At 37.1% G+C, this 19,944-nt stretch overlaps 1 protein-coding gene across 7 annotated transcripts in view; it reads left to right on the top strand.

Moving 5' to 3' along the window:
- The window catches only part of LOC5564953, a 92,829-nt gene that overhangs the window by 54,936 nt on the left and 17,949 nt on the right, over positions 1–19,944 (top strand). For 6 of the 7 annotated variants that reach the window (XM_021841980.1, XM_021841981.1, XM_021841977.1 and 3 more), the window contains 4 exons: positions 3,578–3,909; positions 3,972–4,162; positions 16,608–16,774; positions 16,843–16,905. In XM_021841980.1, coding sequence (XP_021697672.1) covers positions 3,620–3,909; positions 3,972–4,162; positions 16,608–16,774; positions 16,843–16,905 — 711 coding nt within the window. In that variant the 5' untranslated portion in view covers positions 3,578–3,619. Of the gene's footprint in view, positions 1–3,577; positions 3,910–3,971; positions 4,163–15,725; positions 16,541–16,607; positions 16,775–16,842; positions 16,906–19,944 lie in introns of those variants that run through there. The other variant, XM_021841983.1, reaches the window with a different exon arrangement.

The raw sequence follows: 19,944 nt of genomic DNA, 5'->3' as shown, positions 1-19,944 counted from the left end.
TGGATACACTATTTTTTTACTGGGAAATTACGAAAAAAAAATTTGCTCCAATTGTGTGCCTATAAAACAAGTATCAAAGTGACGACATGTAGTTTATCGACATACATTTTATTGAAGAAGAACAGTATCTATATTTGGCACAAAGAGCATCTCTGGATCAAACTGAAAACTATTTGGTAAAACACAAATCGCCAAAACCTCTAGTTTTAATTTTTTGCCTGTAAATCAGATTTAAAATCGATAAAATATAGTTTTTCAGCATTAAATTCCTAGTTAAAGTCCAGTGAACATGTTTAAGATAAAATAGACATTTTTGATTACACTCAAAATTTCAACAACTAAAAGTAACTAAGAAAACTACATGTAAATTCAAAATTGAAGCATTTATTCGATAAACTATTCGTAAAAGTTTTCGAAACAGGTAATCTATGTAAGTTATTGAGTTAAAGGCAGTTCCTGGTTATATCTGGTATGCTTTTTGGTACAAACTCAAAAATGCGTGTTGCAATGTGAGACAATGTGATATTTTTTAATAGTTTTGAAACTCTTATGAACATGTTTACAACAAGATTTTTTTTATCAAACGCAAAGTTCGCTTTACTTCAAATCCAATTTTTCAATCCTGTTTGCCTATGAATCAAACTTTAAAGCGATAATATGTAGTTTTTTTTTTAAATGAATTCGTTTACGGAAACGCAGTGAACTTGTTTAGGCAGAAATAGCAATGGTTGATTAAAACCCGAATTTCTTTTAAATGAAAAACTCGAAATTGTATCATTCAACAACATGCCAGAACGAAGCTTTTATTTAGGACGTTCCTACCAAGAGATAAAATTAATCTAGTTATAAGTTATCTAGATTGAATCAGGCTCTGTCCCAGTGAGGACGTTAATGCCAAGAAGAAGGAGAAGCATGCATATTCAGAGCACTAAAAGTTTTGACATGCGAATTCCGCGATCTACAAAAATCTGCCTTGTTTGCTTCACAGGCAATATTTAGGTAGTTAGGGTCATTCTGGTTTGAAAAACCTTAAGTTATAAAAGTTGCAATTCTAATGACGCTTCAGCGTGCTAAAAAATCGTTTTGGTTTTATTGCTCTATGAGAAATTTGAACATCCACAGAAACATTTTTTTTTCACCGTACTAAACTATGGAATATGGACATACGTGAAAGAACTTTGAAAATCGGTAAAGCCGTTGCTGAGATATGGCTGATTAAAATTCAAGGTGAATCTGATATTTGATCCCGGGGCTTCTAGTGTTAAGGTGAAGATAAATCGAAGCCAAACCTCAAATTTTCAAGAGCACAGATCTGGAGAACCAAATATCCGTTCAAGCTGAAAACTTAATCGATTGATCGCCTCCAGCTAGCGACCAATCGATTGAATTTTCAGTTAAAACGGACGTTTGGTTCTCCAGATTTGTGCTCTTGAAAATTTGAGGTTTGGCTTCGATTCATCTTCACCTTAATGAAAGAATTGTTTTTCGTTTGAGCGGTGTCATGTTATGGGTCATGAATCAGTTTCTTGTGATTGGAAAAATTAATTCAACATACATTTGAAATTCGGGGCCCAATTATTCAGCAAGATTTGAATAGCTGAGGGTCGTGAGTTTGAATCTCGTCGGTCGTGGATCTTTTCGTAAAGAAAATTTTCTCGACTTCCCTGGGCATAGAGTATTATCGTACCTGCCACAATATAAAGACATATACAAATAGTCAATAGCCAAAGAAAGCTCTCAGTTAACAACTGTGGATGCTGGAAAGCTGAGAAGCAGACTCTTTCCCTGTTGGGACGTAACGCCAGGAAGAAGAAGATATGTTGAAATTCAAGTTATTTTTTAAAGAACTGAGGAAATTTAATTGAATTTTGTCAATTGACAACGGAGATCTTACCTACCAATGTTTATCATTTTGTATGAAAATCTAAAAAGTTGCAGTTGGACAATGCACCAAAACTGTATAGTTGTGTTCATTTTATAAAGTGGACACCTTGTAAAAGGTTATAGTTTTAATATATAAAATAAATCGCAATCGGGTTTCTGTACATTGTTTGACCAATAGTGTACGGTGTTGTGATAATAAAAAATCCATCGGAATAATTGAATTCCACACATGAATAAACAACGTTCAGAACAATTCATTTATGAAGGTTATCAAAATAAATGATTATTATAATTTGCCTGAGAAATTAGATAATGTATATTTTATTATCTTTAAAAGCATCATCAATAAGAAGTCTCCAAAAAAGAATCAAGTTTTTTTTATCAACAATTCTCTAGATATCATAAAAGCAATTTTCACCTATTTTTTAAAAAAAATGAGTAGAATTTTTAGGTTTAGGGAACGTCCTGACGGAAGTATCAATATAGTCTTTATATGAATAATAAACTACGCCCTCATAGAGTTGCTTATTTAATCCTCACGTCATATTTCAAGCACAATAGAGGAAAATTACGTTATTTTCACAAGACCTCTCAAAGCATAAAGAAAATCATCAAAATTGGAATCACTGTTTTATGGAAAACGAATTTATTTTCTACTAGTGGTCCCGGCAAACCTCGTTTTGCCATCAAGTAGGCTTTTGAAAAACGCTATAGATCGTCCCATACAAAATGACAGTTCCGTGCACTATCGTTTTTTCAAGTTTTCCGGTGAATATCCTGGGATTTGCATATACACAAACACGTCGGAACCCTTGAAGAACAAAACGGAGAAAGAATCATTCAAATCCGTTGACCCGTTCGTAAGTTATTTCGTGACATACAAACACCATTCCATTTTTATTTATATAGATGTATTATTTTCATAATATGTTATTCTGAGATTACCGATCGAAATATTTTGAGTAAAACGTTTACAAATTGCTGTAGGTCGATAAACATGCGTACATGTTTTTAAAAGTATAAGATTTTTAATAAAACGACCATATAGATTAAAGTTTATACTATAGAGTGCGATTAAAACTTTTGATTCAGCTACATTCTATTAAACAAATATAGTTTCCTTGGTAATCTTAAAACTGTTCAGTTCTTAAACCAAAAGCATTACATTTTCATAACATTGTAGAATAGTACCGGGTACCCCCGTTGGTTTGACCACATTCAATCTGAACACTTTTTAATCTGTACCCCGCTAATTTGCACATCGTTCAGATTAAAAATGGTTCAAACGTCATTTAGCTCATGGAACGAAGTGAAGTGAGATGGAACGCTGTGGAACGGAACGCAGAATCAAAACAAAACAGTGAAAGAGGTAACCAGAAACAAGTTCCTAGGGTGACTAGATGTTCAAATAAAAATGAACCCCGATGGTTTGCATGAGGTACCGTTCAAATTAGCGGGGGTGCACGGTAGTTGAACGATGCAATAAAAACCAATTACTATTTCATTGATAAATGAAAAAGATATAGCATAAAAAAGGTGTCCGCTTCATAAAATGATCAGTCTTTATATTACTTTTAGGTTGATTTTTATTTATTGTGAATGCTTGAAATTTCGACAAAATTTTGATCTTTGTCCCATAGTGCAATGTACCGTACTTATACCATCGTTTCCCACTCTTCTCCCATCCGTACAGAAATCCTTCCATCCTGATGAGTGATCGAAGACCGCGGCAGCCATGACGATTCAGTCGAACCTGGACTCGCCCCAGCAGCACCACCGGGTCATGAGTCGCTACCACCAGCACCATGATCCGGCCTACAACATCACCAGTGCCGAAGCGGACGAATACAACAGCGACAACAGCATTGCCGTCCTGCAGCACCACCATCGCTACATGCCATCTAGTTCCAGCTCATGTGATAACACCAAACAACACCCGATGCAGGGCTCCAGCTTGCCGGGATCCTGCGACGAGAATACGCCTAGTGTGTTAGATATTAATTTAGATAGTAAGAAAATTGCCCTGTAAGTATGAGAGTGCCATGCCAAGTGGACACGTGATTTAACGCCATGATTCATTCGGTTAGATCCAATCCAAATAACTCGAGACTGAACTCTCCGGCTCGGTTCGACAACGAGAGGAAATACACCAACCACATAGAGATCTACAGCGACAACGGGAACAAGCTGGAGGAGGAAATATCGGAGGACGATCGGGGGCCACCGTTGCCGCCGAGGCCTGCCCCACGGACGCGAACCCTGCAACGAGCGGAAAGTGGTGAGTTACCATCGGCTACTAATTTTCCCTATCTTAAACAAATCTCGGGACTCGGGATTTTTCACTCTTTTTCATAGAAAGATCATTTTTATGGAGGAATTTTAAATATGATTTTAATGATTTTCAAATGGAATTTCAATTCATTGTTTTACTACACTTTCAATAACATATATGTACAATATTGAGGCAGTTTATTACAATTACAGATGGATGTTTAAAAATATCGTTACGGCAAAGCACAATTCTAGTAGTTATATTTTTTATAATTTCCGCGGATCTGTCGCTTAGTCTAAAATCGCTGAACACTATTTTTGTAGATGCACCGGTTTTAGCCGTATGTCTGACGTAGCCATAAAAGGTTATACCTTTTGTGTTAAGTAGATCACAGTCACATGATTGAGCTCAATTCATTTACTCGCCAGAATTGATTTAAAACATACGAAAAATAAATCATTTTCCTTATAATTTTAACTCCCTTAAACCTAATCTGGCTAGGGTACCCCTAATTTGGCCACTCTCTTAAGTAATCAATGTGATTAGCCAATTTAGGAACCCAAGCTAAATCTCTGGCCGAAACTGGTTCTGGTAGCCTATATTGCCCAACGAGGATTTTAAAGCGAAAAAATGGTTTCAGCTCAGTTACGACATTGCTCATATGTAATATAGATTAAATGCTTGCGTTTGACACATTTGTAGTATAAAAACGGCTTACAAAAAATAATTAAGACATTTTCTCTCAGGTTATCTAAAAGCGGTGCTTTTACTCTACAGAAATTATGATGTTTATTTTTCAAAAACGCGAATATTAAATATACAGTTGGTAGCAATCAAACAAGACTAACATAAAGAGCCGAAGGAGATGCAGAGTTGTGAAGGAGAACGTTGGGTCGTTATGGACTTTGGGTTCAGGTTGGTCAACGACGCTGCAGAATCGTTACCCGTTCTGTGGCGTAGTTGATTCGAAGTCGAAATCCACCAGAACGATTCCATTATTTTTCACATTTTTCATCTCAATTTGTCTACGAACTTAAGTTTTTTTTAATAACACCGTCGGCTGATTCAAGCCGTAATAGACGTGACAACCCCAGTTTTTCTTCTTCTTCTTCTTGGCATTGGGGACGCCCACTAGGACAGAGCCGGCTACTCAGCGTAGTGTTCTAAGAGCACTTCCACAGTTATTAACTGAGAGCTTACTTTGCCTAAATTGCAATTTTCGCATTCGTATATCGTGTGGCAGGTACGATGATACTCTATGCCCAGGGAAGTCAAGGAAATTTCGATTACGAAAAGATCCTGGATCGACCGGGTATCGAACCCAGACACCTTCAGCATGACTTTACTTTATAGCCGCGGACGCTAACCACTCGGCTAAAGAAGGCGCCCAAACGACTACCCCAGTTACATAAATTTAATGCTAGTCTCGAAATACGACACAACTATGAATTCATAATCCAGTGCCAGTGTACAACAAATCTAAATAATCCTGAGAATTACTTCATAAATTCTCCAGGAATATTCCAGAGATTTTTCCCCAAAATTTTTAATAAGATTAATCAAAAGTTGCATAGATTATTCTTGAATGTTTTTCTTTGGTTCCTACAGATATTTCTTCAGAAATTATATAAGCATTTCCTGAGCTACTCCTCCAAAAAATCCGAATTTAATTTAAAGAATCTTCTGGGTTTCCTGCAAAAAAATGTCCATGGAATTTATAATGACTATTCATTGTTTATTCCTGGAATTTCATTTTATGACATTTTTATGCTCTATGACATCAATTTCGCTAGAAAATCCCTGTGCGATCGCCTCGAAAAAACTCTTCAAAAATTCCGCCAGAGTTTACGTTTGAAACGGTAAAATTCTTTCAGGATTACCTTTCCTGTAATAATACATTATTATATTACATGCCTGGTGCGCTCGTGGTTCATCCTCCGCCACCACACAAGCTAAAGATGGTCCTAAGATGGTCCCGTCGTTCGAACACTCCAAGTGCTTGCAGTTCCTTGCCTGTTTAGTCCATGCTTCATGTCCATATATGGAGGACTATAGAGGACCACCGGTCTTATTTGCGTTTTTTACATGGTACATTTGGTGCAGGAGTGAATCTTTCTCGATCGCAGTTTCTCCTAGAGCCCATACTGGCGTGGATCGCAAGTCAGTCACATCTGATTTTTCGTCAAAATTAAGTTGAGTACAGTTTTCAACATATTTTCCAAGGCTCTTTCAGCTCCGCTCATAAGATAATATGATCTGTTCGGATAAATTAGGAAAAAATAGCAGGTCAAATTGTCCAATAATGAAAAGTAATCGCATTTCAGTCCCACTTTAGATTTCCAACCTGTGTAACACAAAAAGAACCGTGTTTTAATCATCTCTATATTTTTCTCGAAAAGATATCGAATTGAAAAGCAAATTGTGAAAGTTTCATTAAGATCTGATCATGTTACAATCCTCTAGGATTTTTTGAATATTCGTATGGGAAACGAGTTGGGAAATTTCACAGCTTATTTTCTCAATGCCTACTTTTTACAGATGGGACTGACTTGCGTTTCACGGCAGCATAGTAGGCACGACTTCCGTATTTCTCGACTAAAGCTAAGTATGCTGTTCAGCTCAAGAAAAGTAAAAATTTCTGTGGAAAGAAATGGTCAAGAAATTTTTCTACAATGAGCCCCATTTGAATTGACATTTCTTTTCAACTGCGTACTGCGATCTAAGAGAAATGCTTTTCTTGAGCATTTCTTGCAAGAAATTTCCCACGCATCGAGATAGGCGATTACTTTTCTGTTGAAGTGCATACTTCCCATAACGGTGTAATTAGCCGTTAACAAGGATCCGAGGTAGACGAACTCATCAACCACTACGAAAGTATCCCCGTCTATCGTAACAATGGTTGGCTCTGTCGCGCTCGGTTTCTCCTATCAGCATGTACTTTGTTTTTGACGCAGCCAAACCGACTTTTGTTGCTTCACGTTTCAGGCGGGTGTACAGGTCTGCCACCGTTCCAAATGTTCTGCCGACAATATCCATATCATCCGCGAAGCAAACAAATTGGCTGGATCTTGTGAAAATCGTACCTCGGTTATTGAACCCGGCTCTCCGCACACAGAAAGAAAAATCCATGTAAATTTCAGCGTAAAATCATGCACATGAGGGGAATGCCAGATTTTTCGCAAATTTACATGACACATCGTGTAAAATTACATCAACGTCATGTGAATTTATGCGAATTGTCGCGTAATCGGTTAGAGTCCATGCTAGATTACACGATGTATACCGGAAACTTTTATGATGTTATTGTAATTTACACGATGTGACGTGTAAACTTGCGACAAATCTGGCATACCCCTGATGTGCATGATTTTACGCTGAAATTTACAAGAATTTTTCTGTCTGTGCATGACACCTTCTAGCGCGACCTTGAATAGCAGGCACTAAAGTCCATCACCCTGTCGAAATCCCCGGCGGGATTCAAACGGACTGGAATGTTCGCCCGAAATCTTTCATAAGCCGCCTTAAAATCGTTGAACAGGTGATGCGTTGAGACTTGGTATTTACGGCATTTCTGGAGGATTTGCCGTACAGTGAAATTTGGTCCGTCGTCGAGCGGCCGTTGATGAAACCAGCTTGATAACTTCCCACAAACTCCTTTGCTATTGGTGATAGACGACGGAAGATAATCTGGGATAGCACTTTGTAGGCGGCAGTGATCGCACGATGGTTTTCACATTCCAGTTTGTCGCCTTTCTTGTAGATGGGGCATATGACCCGTTGCTTCCACTAATCCGGCAGCTGTTCCGTTTCCCAGATTCTGACAACCAGCTGGTGCAGACATGCGGCTAACTCTCCGGGCCCACTTTGATGAGTTCAGCTCCAATACAATCCTTACCAGCGGCCTTGTTATTCTTGAGCTGGTTGATAGCATCCATAACTTCCCTCAATGTGGGGGCAGGTTGGTTTCCTTCATCCGCCGTGCTGACGTAGTCACTTCTTCCACTGTCGTGACCCTCTGCGCCTGTGTTTTCCGTGCCATTCAGGTGTTCATTGTAGTGCTTCTTCCACCTTTCAATCACCTCACGTAGATCCGTCAAGATGCTTCCGTCCTTATCCCTACACATTTCGGCTCGCGGCACAAAGCCTTTTTGGGACGCGTTAACTTCTCGTAGAACTTTCGCGTTTCTTGTGAACGATGCAGCTGGTCCATTTCATCGTATTCCGCTTCTTCCAGGCGGCGCTTTTTGTCCCGGAATAAGCGGGTTTGCTGCTTTCGTTTTCTTTTATACCGCTCCACATTTTGTCGCGTTCCTTGCTGCAGCATTGCAGCCCGCGCTGCATCCTTCTCCTCCAAAACCTGCTTGCATTCTTCGTCGAACCAATCGTTACATGACCTCCTTTTCACGTACCCGACGATGCTCTCGGCTGCATTGTTGATGGCCGCTTTTATGTTGCTCCAGCAGTCCTCAAGAGGAGCTTCGTCAAGCTCGCTCTCTTCCGGCAACGCTACCTCGAGATGCTGCGCGTATGCGTCGGCGACGTTCGGTTGGGCCAGTCGCGCTAGGTTATACCGAGGCGGGCGATGACGGAAAGTTTTGGGCGTAGTTTCACCATCACTAGATAGTGATCAGAGTCAATGTTCGCGCCACGATAGATTCTGACGTCGGTTATATCGGTGAAGTGCCGTCCATCGATCAAAACGTGGTCGATTTGTGATTCCGTCTGCTGTGGTGATCTCCAGGAGTGTCGGCCAACCTGAGCGTTCAAATCTCCTATGATGATCTTGACGTCGTGGCTTGGGCAGCGGTCGTACTCGCATTCGAGCTGCGCGTAAAATGCATCCTTGTCATCATCAGTGCTTCCGGAGTGAGGGCTATGCACGTTTATGATGTTGAAGTTGAAGAACCGGCCTTTGAACCGGCCTTTGAGCAGCGCTACGATGTCGAAACCGATTCGATGAACTTCCCTTCCCGATCATTGCTCAAGGCGTGCACTGGTACGGTATTGTGCCGCACGCCATTGATCGTTGAAGAAAATCTCCGCATATCGTTCCGGTTAATGTTATGTTGAGCTTCAGCTACCAAACTTTCTTCCGGCTGCGTTTTCTTTCTGCGGTGGTTTTGCTTTTCTTCGGCTCTCACTGCCCTGTACCGCTCTCTGTTCTGTTGGGTACCATCCACGACTTATGGCGATGTTCTTCATGTCTGTCACTCTCTGGCACTCTTCATCGAACCAGTCATTTCTTCTTTGTCGTTGATCAGTGTCAATCACTTCTCGCGCCGTTGTTGTCACAGCTTAACCCTATCCACACAGGTTTTTTTTTATTATTTATTAGTAACTTGAGTAACTTGATTTTCAATTGGACTAGTAAGTCCTAAGTTAAAATTGTGCACGCTTTCAAACTGCACACCAAGTTTTTGAGCTTTTTCGCAATTAGTTAGTAATAATTTGTTTTCCTCTTTCAATGTTGGTATTGGCTTCTGAGGTTTTTTCAAAATTTTAGATAATTTCCAAAAGGGCTTAGAACCAGGGTCCAATTGAGAAATTTTAATTTTTAATTTTTAAAATTGTTGTTTCTTAATTGTGAAAATGGTTATTCATTTCTTTCTGCAGATCCTGCCATATAATTTTCAGAATCAAAATCAGCATGAGTAACCAGTTGGCTACAAAGGTGCCTAGATTCGGTTAAGACCAAATCAATCGTAGAAGGGTTACTAGAAGAAGAAAAACAAGTAGGGCTATCAGGGTATTGAATTGAGAAATATCCTGAGGAGCACTCATCAAATAAAATTCTGCCGTTGGAGTTACTTTGCGAATTATTCCATGACCGATGTTTGGCATTAAAGTCACCAATGACAGAAAAAATTGACTTATTGCAAGTCAATTTTCGCAAGTCAGTTTGGAGCAAATTAACTTGCTGTCCAGAGCATTGAAATGGCGAATAGGCAGCTATGAAAGTATATTTACCAAACTGTGTTTCAACAGAAACACCTAAAGTTTCAAAAACTTTGTTTTCAAATGACGAAAAAAGTTTATGTTTTATACACCTATGAATGATGATTGCAACTCCCCCGCATGCCCCATCAAGTCGATCATTACGATAAATAAAAAAGTTTGGATCTCTTTTGAGTTTGGATCCAGGTTTCAAATAAGTTTTAGTAATAACTGCTATATGACGGATTTCACGCCAACTCGACACGCGATTGGCAGCACCCCTTCAGAATTCAATGAAACTTTCTGGATGTCGAAAGTATGTAAAACTAAGATACTTTGCATACTTTGTTTTTTCAAAATCGATCTAGACTAACATTTGGAAAGGGTTTTTACTTTTTTTTTATAAACCCGTATAACTCAAAAACGGTAAGACCTATGTATGGGGGATTGTCGTGAAATGTCCTGAAGTTTTAGAGAAAAATATTGAAAAAATAAAAACACATTTTCTACACTGAAAAAAAAATATTCAAAACTTTAAAGTCGATTTAAAAAACAACGGCCATTTCAGATTTTGATCATCCTTAAGCAAAAAGTTTGGTAATTAAATTTACAAAAAGTCGTCAATACATTGCGAATTGGGCATATTTTAGAGAAAAAAGTTTTTCTAACATCGAATTTTTTAAGTCCCAAAGTTTTTTTTTTTTACTTTTTTTATAGACCCGTATAACTCGAAAACGGTAAGACCTACAAAAAAGTGTTGTATGGGGGACTGTCGTGAAATTTTCTGACGTTTTAGAGAAAAATATTGAAAAAATAAAAACACATTTTCTACACTGAAAAAAAAATTATTCAAAACTTTAAAGTCGATTTAAAAAAAAACGATCATTTCAGATTTTGATCATCCTTAAGCAAAAAGTTTCGTAATTAAATTTACTAAGAGTCGTCCATACATTGCAAATTGGGCATATTTTAGGGAAAATTTTTTTTCTAACATCGAATTTTTTAAGTCCCAAAGTTTTTTTTTTACTTTTTTTATAAACCCGTATAACTCGAAAACGGTAAGACCTACAAAAAAGTGTTGTATGGGGGACTGTCGTGAAATTTCCTGACGTTTTAGAGAAAAATATTGAAAAAATAAAAACAAAAAAGTAAGTCAAATTCAAAACTTTAAAGTCGATTTAAGATCAATTGAATTTAATTAAAAAAACTGTATAATTCCGTTTTATTTCTTGTAACTACTCCCAATTAAACAAATATAATCTATTTTGTGATTAAAACTCATTTATCTTCTGAAAATATGATCATACTAGACTATTTGAAGCGAAATAAAAAAAAAAAATAAAAAATTCATTTTGGACTTAAAAAATTCGAAGTTAAAGAAACTTTCTTCCTTAAAATATACTCAATTTACAATGTATGGACGACTTTTAGTAAATTTAATTACGAAACTTTTTGCTTAAGGATGATCAAAATCTGAAATGGCCGTTTTTTTAAGTTTTGAAACATTTTTTTTTTCAGTGTAGAAAATGTGTTTTTATTTTTTCAATATTTTTTTCTAAAACTTCAGGAAATTTCACAACAGTCCCCCATACAACAGTTTTTTGTAGGTCTTACAGTTTTCGAGTTATACGGGTTTATAAAAAGTAAAAAAAAACTTTGGAACTTAAAAAAATCGATGTTAGAAAAACTTTTTTCCCTCAAATATGCCCAATTTGCAATGTATGGACGACTCTTAGTAAATTTAATTACCAAACTTTTTGCTTAAGGATGATCAAAATCTGAAATGGCCGTTTATTTTTTAAATCGACTTTAAAGTTTTGAATATTTTTTTTTTCAGTGTAGAAAATGTGTTTTTATTTTTTCAATATTTTTTCTAAAACGTCAGGAAATTTCACGACAGTCCCCCATACAACACTTCTTTGTAGGTCTTACCGTTTTCGAGTTATACGGGTCTATAAAAAAAGTAAAAAAAAAAAACTTTGGGACTTAAAAAATTCGATGTTAGAAAAACTTTTTTCCCTAAAATATGCCCAATTTGCAATGTATGGACGACTTTTTGTAAATTTAATTACGAAACTTTTTGCTTAAGGATGATCAAAATCTGAAATGGCCGTTTTTTTTAAATCGATATTTTTTTCTAATCAATATTTTTTTTTAAATCAATATTTTTTTCTTAAACGTCAGGAAATTTCACGACAGTCCCTCATACAACATTTTTTTGTAGGTCTTACCGTTTTAGAGTTACACGGGTTTATAAAAAAAGTAAAAATAAACTTTGACCCTTTCCAAATGTTAGTCTAGATCGATTTTGAAAAAAAAACAAAGTATGTAAAGTATCTTAGTTTCACATAGTCTTCACACCCAGAAAGTTTCATTGAATTCTGAAGGGGTGCTGCCAATCCCTGTGTCGAGTTGGCAAGAAATCCGTCATATGTATGTTATCAACTGTTAGAAAATTGAACAACTCGTCCTCTTTACCATTCAAAGAACGAGCATTTTAATTTGAAATATTTTAATTATTATTTAGATCTATAACAAAAAGGTAATTCAATAACAATTTGATTTGTAAATTTTACACCAACTTGGACTGCTTCAGTCATAGTGGTGGCTTTGAACATTGCATCAATCATTAGATTCAATTGTTCAGTTAGAACATTAAAATCAGAAGCAGACATATCACTTGAAGTGGGTACATTATTGGATGATTTTCCGTTAGAATTTTCGGTGACGAAGGGGCGGAGTAGAAGTTTCCTGTGGCGGCAGGGTTTTTCCATTTGATTTGAAACAATTAGAACGGTTACTAGTAGTATAAACAGAGTAGGAGTTCAAATTACCTGCTACGATATCGGCAAAGGATTTTCCGTGGGTAGATACATTCGAAAATGAAAGATTCGAACGGCTACCCGACAGATTAAAATTAGTTTGTGAATGAGCATGATTATGATCTTCCTGATGGTATGGATTTCTAATCAAGCGATCGTTAACTGAAAAATGAGCATTGTTCGAATTTCTACCAGGGAAATTCCGGAAACGACCATTATCGTAACGGATATTATCTTTCATCTGCCTGGCACGAGCCTCGACGTCTCGCCTAAGCGAAGGGCAAGTCCAAAAATTTGACTTATGATTGCCCCCGCAATTGGCGCATATGAACTTATCGGTATCTTCCCTTACTGGACAGACGTCCTGAGCGTGAGAAGAACCTCCGCAAATCATGCATTTAGCATCCATGTGGCAATGTTTTGTACCATAACCCAACTTTTGGCACCGACGGCACTGAGTGGGAAATTGCTTCCAGGTTTCTGAAAATGATCCCATGTGACACGGACATCGAACTTAAGTTTTGCTTCTTCTAAAGCTTCAATATTATTTAGCTCTTTTTTTGTTAAAGTGAACTAAATAATATTCTTAAGAAAGCCCTTTCCGAAGAATGCTAGATTGGGTTCTCTTTTTCATAATGATTACTTGGACTGGGGAAAATCCGAGTAAATCATTTATTCCATTTTTGATTTCTTCAGGTGATTTATAGTCACTTTGAAAAAACGTTCAGTTTTGTCGTCATAAGTAAAAAAACTGTGCTTCTTCTCTTCAAGATGTTTGAGAGGAAGTTCGCGATCATTCGGAGTTTCCGGCATAACGCGACAGTCTCCTTTCTTTGCGATTTGGAAGGAAACCTTGATTCCCCTAATGGATTTCAAGATCTCCTGCCTAAATCCCCCAAATTCGGAACAACTGACCACGATAGGCGGCACTCTTTGTTTCCTCACTTGAATCAAAGAGCCTGGGCTAGAGGCTGCTTTGATTTGGTGTTCGGAAAATTTGTCTAGAGCATCGAACTGATTGCTCATTTTGATACAATTATTCATTTCACCCTTGGAAGAAAGCTCGCATTCCGGGGAAGCGTCCTTTCTTCCTTTCTTGCCACGTTTAGTGACAGTTTGAAATCTCACTTTTTTGGAAGCAAGTTGTGAATTCAGAGATTTACCCTCCCTTTTGTTTGTAGTTGTAACCACGTTTAGTAAATAAACGAAAGAAGACGTGACCTTCGAGGGGTTTTTTCCCAAGAAGGAATAGCACCGCTAGCTTTTTTTTTCTATCTCTATTAACGAGATTTTTAGCCCTGGGCTAGTTCATCGCGGGACCAACGGCTTTACTTTCCTTCCGAAGGAAGTCGTCACTGAAATTTTTGGGTACCTATCTCGGGGATGGGATTCGATCCCAGGTCCTCGGCGTAAGAGGCGTGTGTCCTAACCACTACACCAGGTCCGTCCCCACCGCTAGCTTTCGCTAACGGGTACAACGAAAAATCGAAGGCGCGGATCCAAACAAGGATCGTAAAGAGATCAATAGCAGAAAAAAATGTAGGGTAACTGGGGGTAAAATGCACCCTCTAAGGAAGGAAGCGTTTTTAACCATGAAGAACATTATTATAAGACTTTTTTTTATTCATTATCTCATAGACAAACATGTTTTCTATCAAATAGTAGAAACAGCTGTCCATTTTCTTTTTTCAGAAGTTAATAAATGAATTTTTATAAAATGCTTGCCTATCTGCATTTTTATTTTTCGCGGGGTAAAACGCGCCACCTGATCACGGCGTTAGTCGTTCGCGCGCACGCATGCGCAATCATGCTTGCAAATACGTTGCATACATAAGGGCGTTTAATCAGATGTTATTGTTCGATTATAGTATACATGCTGATTCGAAAAATGTGCATTTGTAAGGTTCAAATTGGCACGTAACTACAGCTTGGCATTACGTTTGCTGGAATTTGAATTCAAACGGCTGTTTTGGTGTTATGAAATAGGTGTGGCCGTTATGCCCCACGAGTTGATTAAAGTTTAAGTCCTTTAATACGCTTTTTAAGGATAAATTCAACACTTTTTTGCATGAAATACAAACTATGGGAGTGCACAAGTCGATTCTCGGCGATAGTTTCAAAAATTTTGTTGTTTATCGGCCTGAAAAATGGCCTAGAAAAAATCACAAAATTACAACGAAAACAGTAAAAAACGTTTTTTCGAGTTTTTTACGATATTTACCAGGAAAACACTTAAAAATATTTATAGAGAAGCATTTTAATACATTTTCCATTATATCGGATGAAAAACAGCGTCCCAAAGCACGTAGTTCGTTCAAAACAAGGGTGGCGCGTTTTACCCCAACGGCGCATTTTACACCCAATTCCCCTACTGGAAAATACTGTTTTAGTAGCACTGAAAAGTACCGTTTTTCATTTTTGCACTGAATAGTACTGTTATATTGCTTTAGGTAGTTTTTAAAAAACTTCCAAGAACAGAGAGAATTTGTGTATGCACAGTACGAGGGTACGATGTGCACTCATACAATTTATTTATGACATTGAATGAAAAACGACACGATTTTCCGTTGCACCTTGTACCCGTGCAAACAATCAAATCAATTTGAATCTTTGTGCTGGTTACAGCATCCCCCGAACAATCGAGATAATTATCTCAATCGAAACCCCTTTCTTTACCATAGACATCATACCCTGCTGCGATAAACTGGAGGAAATCCAGTTCACTCTTCCGAAGGGGCACTGATTTTGACACGCGTCTGCGCATAAGCATGGCACCTCAAGACGAAGGGAAACAGAAATCTCGGCGCCATAAAAACGGCATACCGTCACATCATCATCGGTTAACTCGTTATCCTTATACTGGAGTCGCAAGGATAATTTAACCTGTCAGAAAACATATACATTATTTTTCGATCGCGGTTCAAGGAGTGCATCCTCGAAAGAGGGGAAAGTTTTGGAGGGACCGAAAAAATATTCAGTTTGTGGGAATCATTTCCGATTGATGGATTTTTTCGGCATTTGAGCGATAAGATGAACATTACCCTTCGAAGAGAATATTCTTACGCAAAAAAAGGATCACACCTTCGGCAGTGAATCGATTTGTTGTGTGTGATTGTATAATAAGCTCAAGTGCATAAGCGTAGGCGTGAGTGAAAACCTCGGGAAAAAAATGTCGATAGATGGAATTGGGATCATTATTCTGCTGAAATGCGTCTTGGAACGATGTTGGGCGGGATGGTTTTGAGGGAGCCAAGAGTGAACCAATCGATTTCGATGCCATTCGAAAGGACAATAAAAATGACAAATTAGCAATTAGATAGTACAACACTAACAATAGGATACATCATTAGTACGCTTAGTTGATGTTGTGAATTGCCCCGTTTTGATTGATAGGGAAGTGAGATGTAGTGGAAGGGTGTGGTGTTATAGGAGATGTGTTTTGAGGGAACGCTGTAAACCACATTCTGAATTCAGATCTAGTACCTTTAACGTTTAACGCGAAGAAGAGTATACATAGAGGTAACAATGCACGGATACCCATTCATGCAAGTGGTGCAGTACAGCGTACCCACCTGTACTTGGGCGCCACCTCCAGTGGAACCTCCCCGTCCCCCGTCGTCTACTGCTGGTCAATACACAATTTGCGATGTGACCCCATAAACCAGTTACTTATGAGACCATATCTTCTTCAACAGCCCCCACAACGTCCGGAGTGCGGAAGTACGTCATCTGGTGTCTGATATGTGGCGGCATATCGTGTCTCTTGGGAATCCTGTTCCTGGGGATCTATTTCCTGCTGCGGTCCTATACCAGTACTGTTGGGTACTTCGAAACGGTGCCAACGTTCGTTCCCGCTACTTTGGTATGTATTTTGTATTGCCGGTTCTGTTTTTTTTTTGTGCAAATGAATAATTTATTGAATTATTTCAGCTAATGGTCACCGGGATCTGTATCATGAGTCTAGCAAGGCGTCGCAATCGCTACAGTTATTTGGTAAGTTTTTTGACACTAGTATCATGCTCCATAATACACCACCACCATTTTTTTATTTATGAGGCTTTCAGTCCTTGTCCAGTCTACCTCGGCTTAGAACATTTTTTGACCTTACAACATAATTTATAGAACGAGAACAATTTCTTGTTCCAGTTCGGTTTTCTTGTTCATCATTCCAAATTATTGGACTAATTGATCTTAATCGAATATATCACAGTACCATAATGTTTTGTCTCCAGCAAATATCGCTATTTATGGACAACAAAATGGGGTAACTTTGATGGTTTTATAATCTGTTCTGATTATTTCAATACTTTTTTCTGAAGATTTTCGTTTAACATTTTTAAAACAAATACTGGTATCTTAGTTATCGGTTGCAGTTGAAAGATTGCATAACGACTCATTTTGAATACACCTATAATTTTTCATACAATCGAAAGTCATTTTTTGGTTTTGGGGTAACTTAAATAAAGGAGACATCATTGCGTTCGGAACATGATTGGAAATGTTAACATAGCATGTCGATTAGATTTTATGAATTAAAATACAGAATTTATGGAAAAATCAACGACAAAACTGCTTAAAGTTGAAACAAACATGATAAACACCATTATAAGTCTATACAATTTGTTTGAGATCATATTTGTGAGATGTCGATTGATTCTTGTGTTTTGACATTGAAATCACAATAAATCGTAGAACAGATCATTTGTAAACCTTCTAAAAATGCCAAAATCTCATCAATTTTTCGTACCGTAATCCGGGGTATCATTGATCAGCGGGGTAACATTGATCGGAATGACACATCTCGTAAAAAGTTCGTATCATCTTTTATTGATGAAATTTTTCCAAATAATGAATGGTGCTTCTTTTACTTATATTCATGGGCTAATGAAGGTGAACATTTTTGCAAAAATTGCGTTTACTTTACGTTTATTTGTTAACTTTTCGAAACAATGATTTCAATGGGTAAGGATGACACTACCGAAGATTCATGACTCACCCCAAGTAACACCGAAAACATCTTCTCGGTCAGCTCTTTTAAAATTATGTTATATTCAGGTGGTGAAGATAAATTCCAATACATCTTCTGCTTTAATACCGTTCTGATGATGTTTTAGTGAAACATATCTATTAGGAAAGCGTAGAAATCATATTCACGTTGTATTTCTGTTCGATTAGTGTATGTATAACTTAGCTAAAACACTACCCATGACCAAAATTCAGCTGAGGCAATTTAGTTATAAAGCTGCATACGAAAACAAATTGCATACATCTCTGTTTTGATGGCTATGATTATGATGTTATAATAATGCTTTTTTCTGTCAATCGAAAAACAAACTTAGCATCTCAGTTTCTCTTCGAAGATTGATGCAGAGATTTATATTTTGAAGCAAAACAATATATGCGAAGAAACATTATGCGAATGGTAATCAATTCAATCGGAATAGGGAAAATGAATGAAAGTGAATGTTTTAATTAATAGTGCACGGAATGAAAAACTTGTCTGATGCTGTGATTTTTCCCGATGAAAAGGATTATTTTGTCTCAAAGACGATGCTCACATTTTCAATGAGTAAAATAGCATGTTTAATTTTTTTATTTCAGTTGTTTTAAACACGTATTCGATACTTATTTAAAACTTCATTTAAACTTCATTGCAATACCTGTTTTTTCTATGGCTACAATCAAAGCAATGCCATGTAACACTACCGCTCAGAACAATTATGACACATGCATTAAATTAAATATTAGCAATTTTAAGCACGACAAGTCAAGAATAAGTTCGACCCAGTCATTGTTTGATGTTTTTAGTATCACATCCTCAAAACATACAAATCAATTAAATTATCATAGATTCATAAACAGGGAACCACTACAAAACCTTTTGACCCGTACTGTGCGCTGGTGGTCAATTCCACCATGTTTCTTAGTTGTTCGATCTGACGAAAAGTTGATACAACCGTATAGATTTCACGAAAAAATAAGTAGAACTGCACATCTATGAGCGGCGCGAAAATAATCCACAAGTGCAACACTATGTTTCACCAGAAATCTGAAACCGCACATAAAAACACATACACTTTATGCACAAAGCTCACTTTATATTTTCCAATTCTGAACATAATTAAAAAAAAACCAACCAAATTTTATGCAGCATGACATTTCTTTTTGATCACGGTACTTGCATTTGAATTCATTGACGAATCTTTTTCATTTTTGTTTATTTTTTTTTCAGCTGTCAAAACATTTCAAGCAATACACAATGTGCGCTTGTATTTTTGCATGCCAGATTACATCTCGATAACTTGATTATAACTTAATGGTTATAATGACGTATGATATAACTTTGGTATAACAAATTCAAATGCTATGAGAAGTATGAAATAGGTATTGTAAAACATCCAGTTGAACTAAGCAGATGTTTTAAAAGCCTTCCGTTCTTGCGCTTTTTCGGTTATAAAGGTGTATGATATTCAGTATTGTATATTCGAACCAAAACAGCGATGATGTTCGAAAGATGTATTTTGAGCTCATTTATGACCAATTGTGTTACTTGGGACATATGTTCTGCAAACGATATGAGCAAGGAAAATGCGGTTCTTACTAAAAATGGCATCGCCGAAAACGATTCCGTTGTCAAAACTTTCATAAGTATTCTAATTTAGGCAACATTAACGAATTACTGTTGAGAACATAGAAATCCCTTTGTAAATTGCCTACCTTTAGGCGTATTCCGTGGTTCGAGGTGTTTTTAATTTTAAAATAACTCAAAAAGTAAATGATTTGTGAGCGTTTGGCCATCATATTCGGCTTTGGGGGGCATGATTTAAGTAAGTAACGCCATTTTCAATATTATCGAACGTTGTTTACATAGGTGATCAATACTACCCCATATTAGCGAAATCAAAAAATCGCTTAAAACATTTTTTTAAACATCCTTAATTCTTTCAAAAAGCAAAATACAATATATAGTCACGAGCTATAAGTGGCAGTACTTGTTAAAAAAATATAAAATTTGCAACATTTGCATTTGCA

This window comes from Aedes aegypti, chromosome 2 (assembly GCF_002204515.2).
Source record: "Aedes aegypti strain LVP_AGWG chromosome 2, AaegL5.0 Primary Assembly, whole genome shotgun sequence".
NCBI classification, from domain to species: Eukaryota; Metazoa; Arthropoda; class Insecta; order Diptera; family Culicidae; genus Aedes; species Aedes aegypti.
This window is presented reverse-complemented; position numbering and strand designations above follow the sequence as displayed.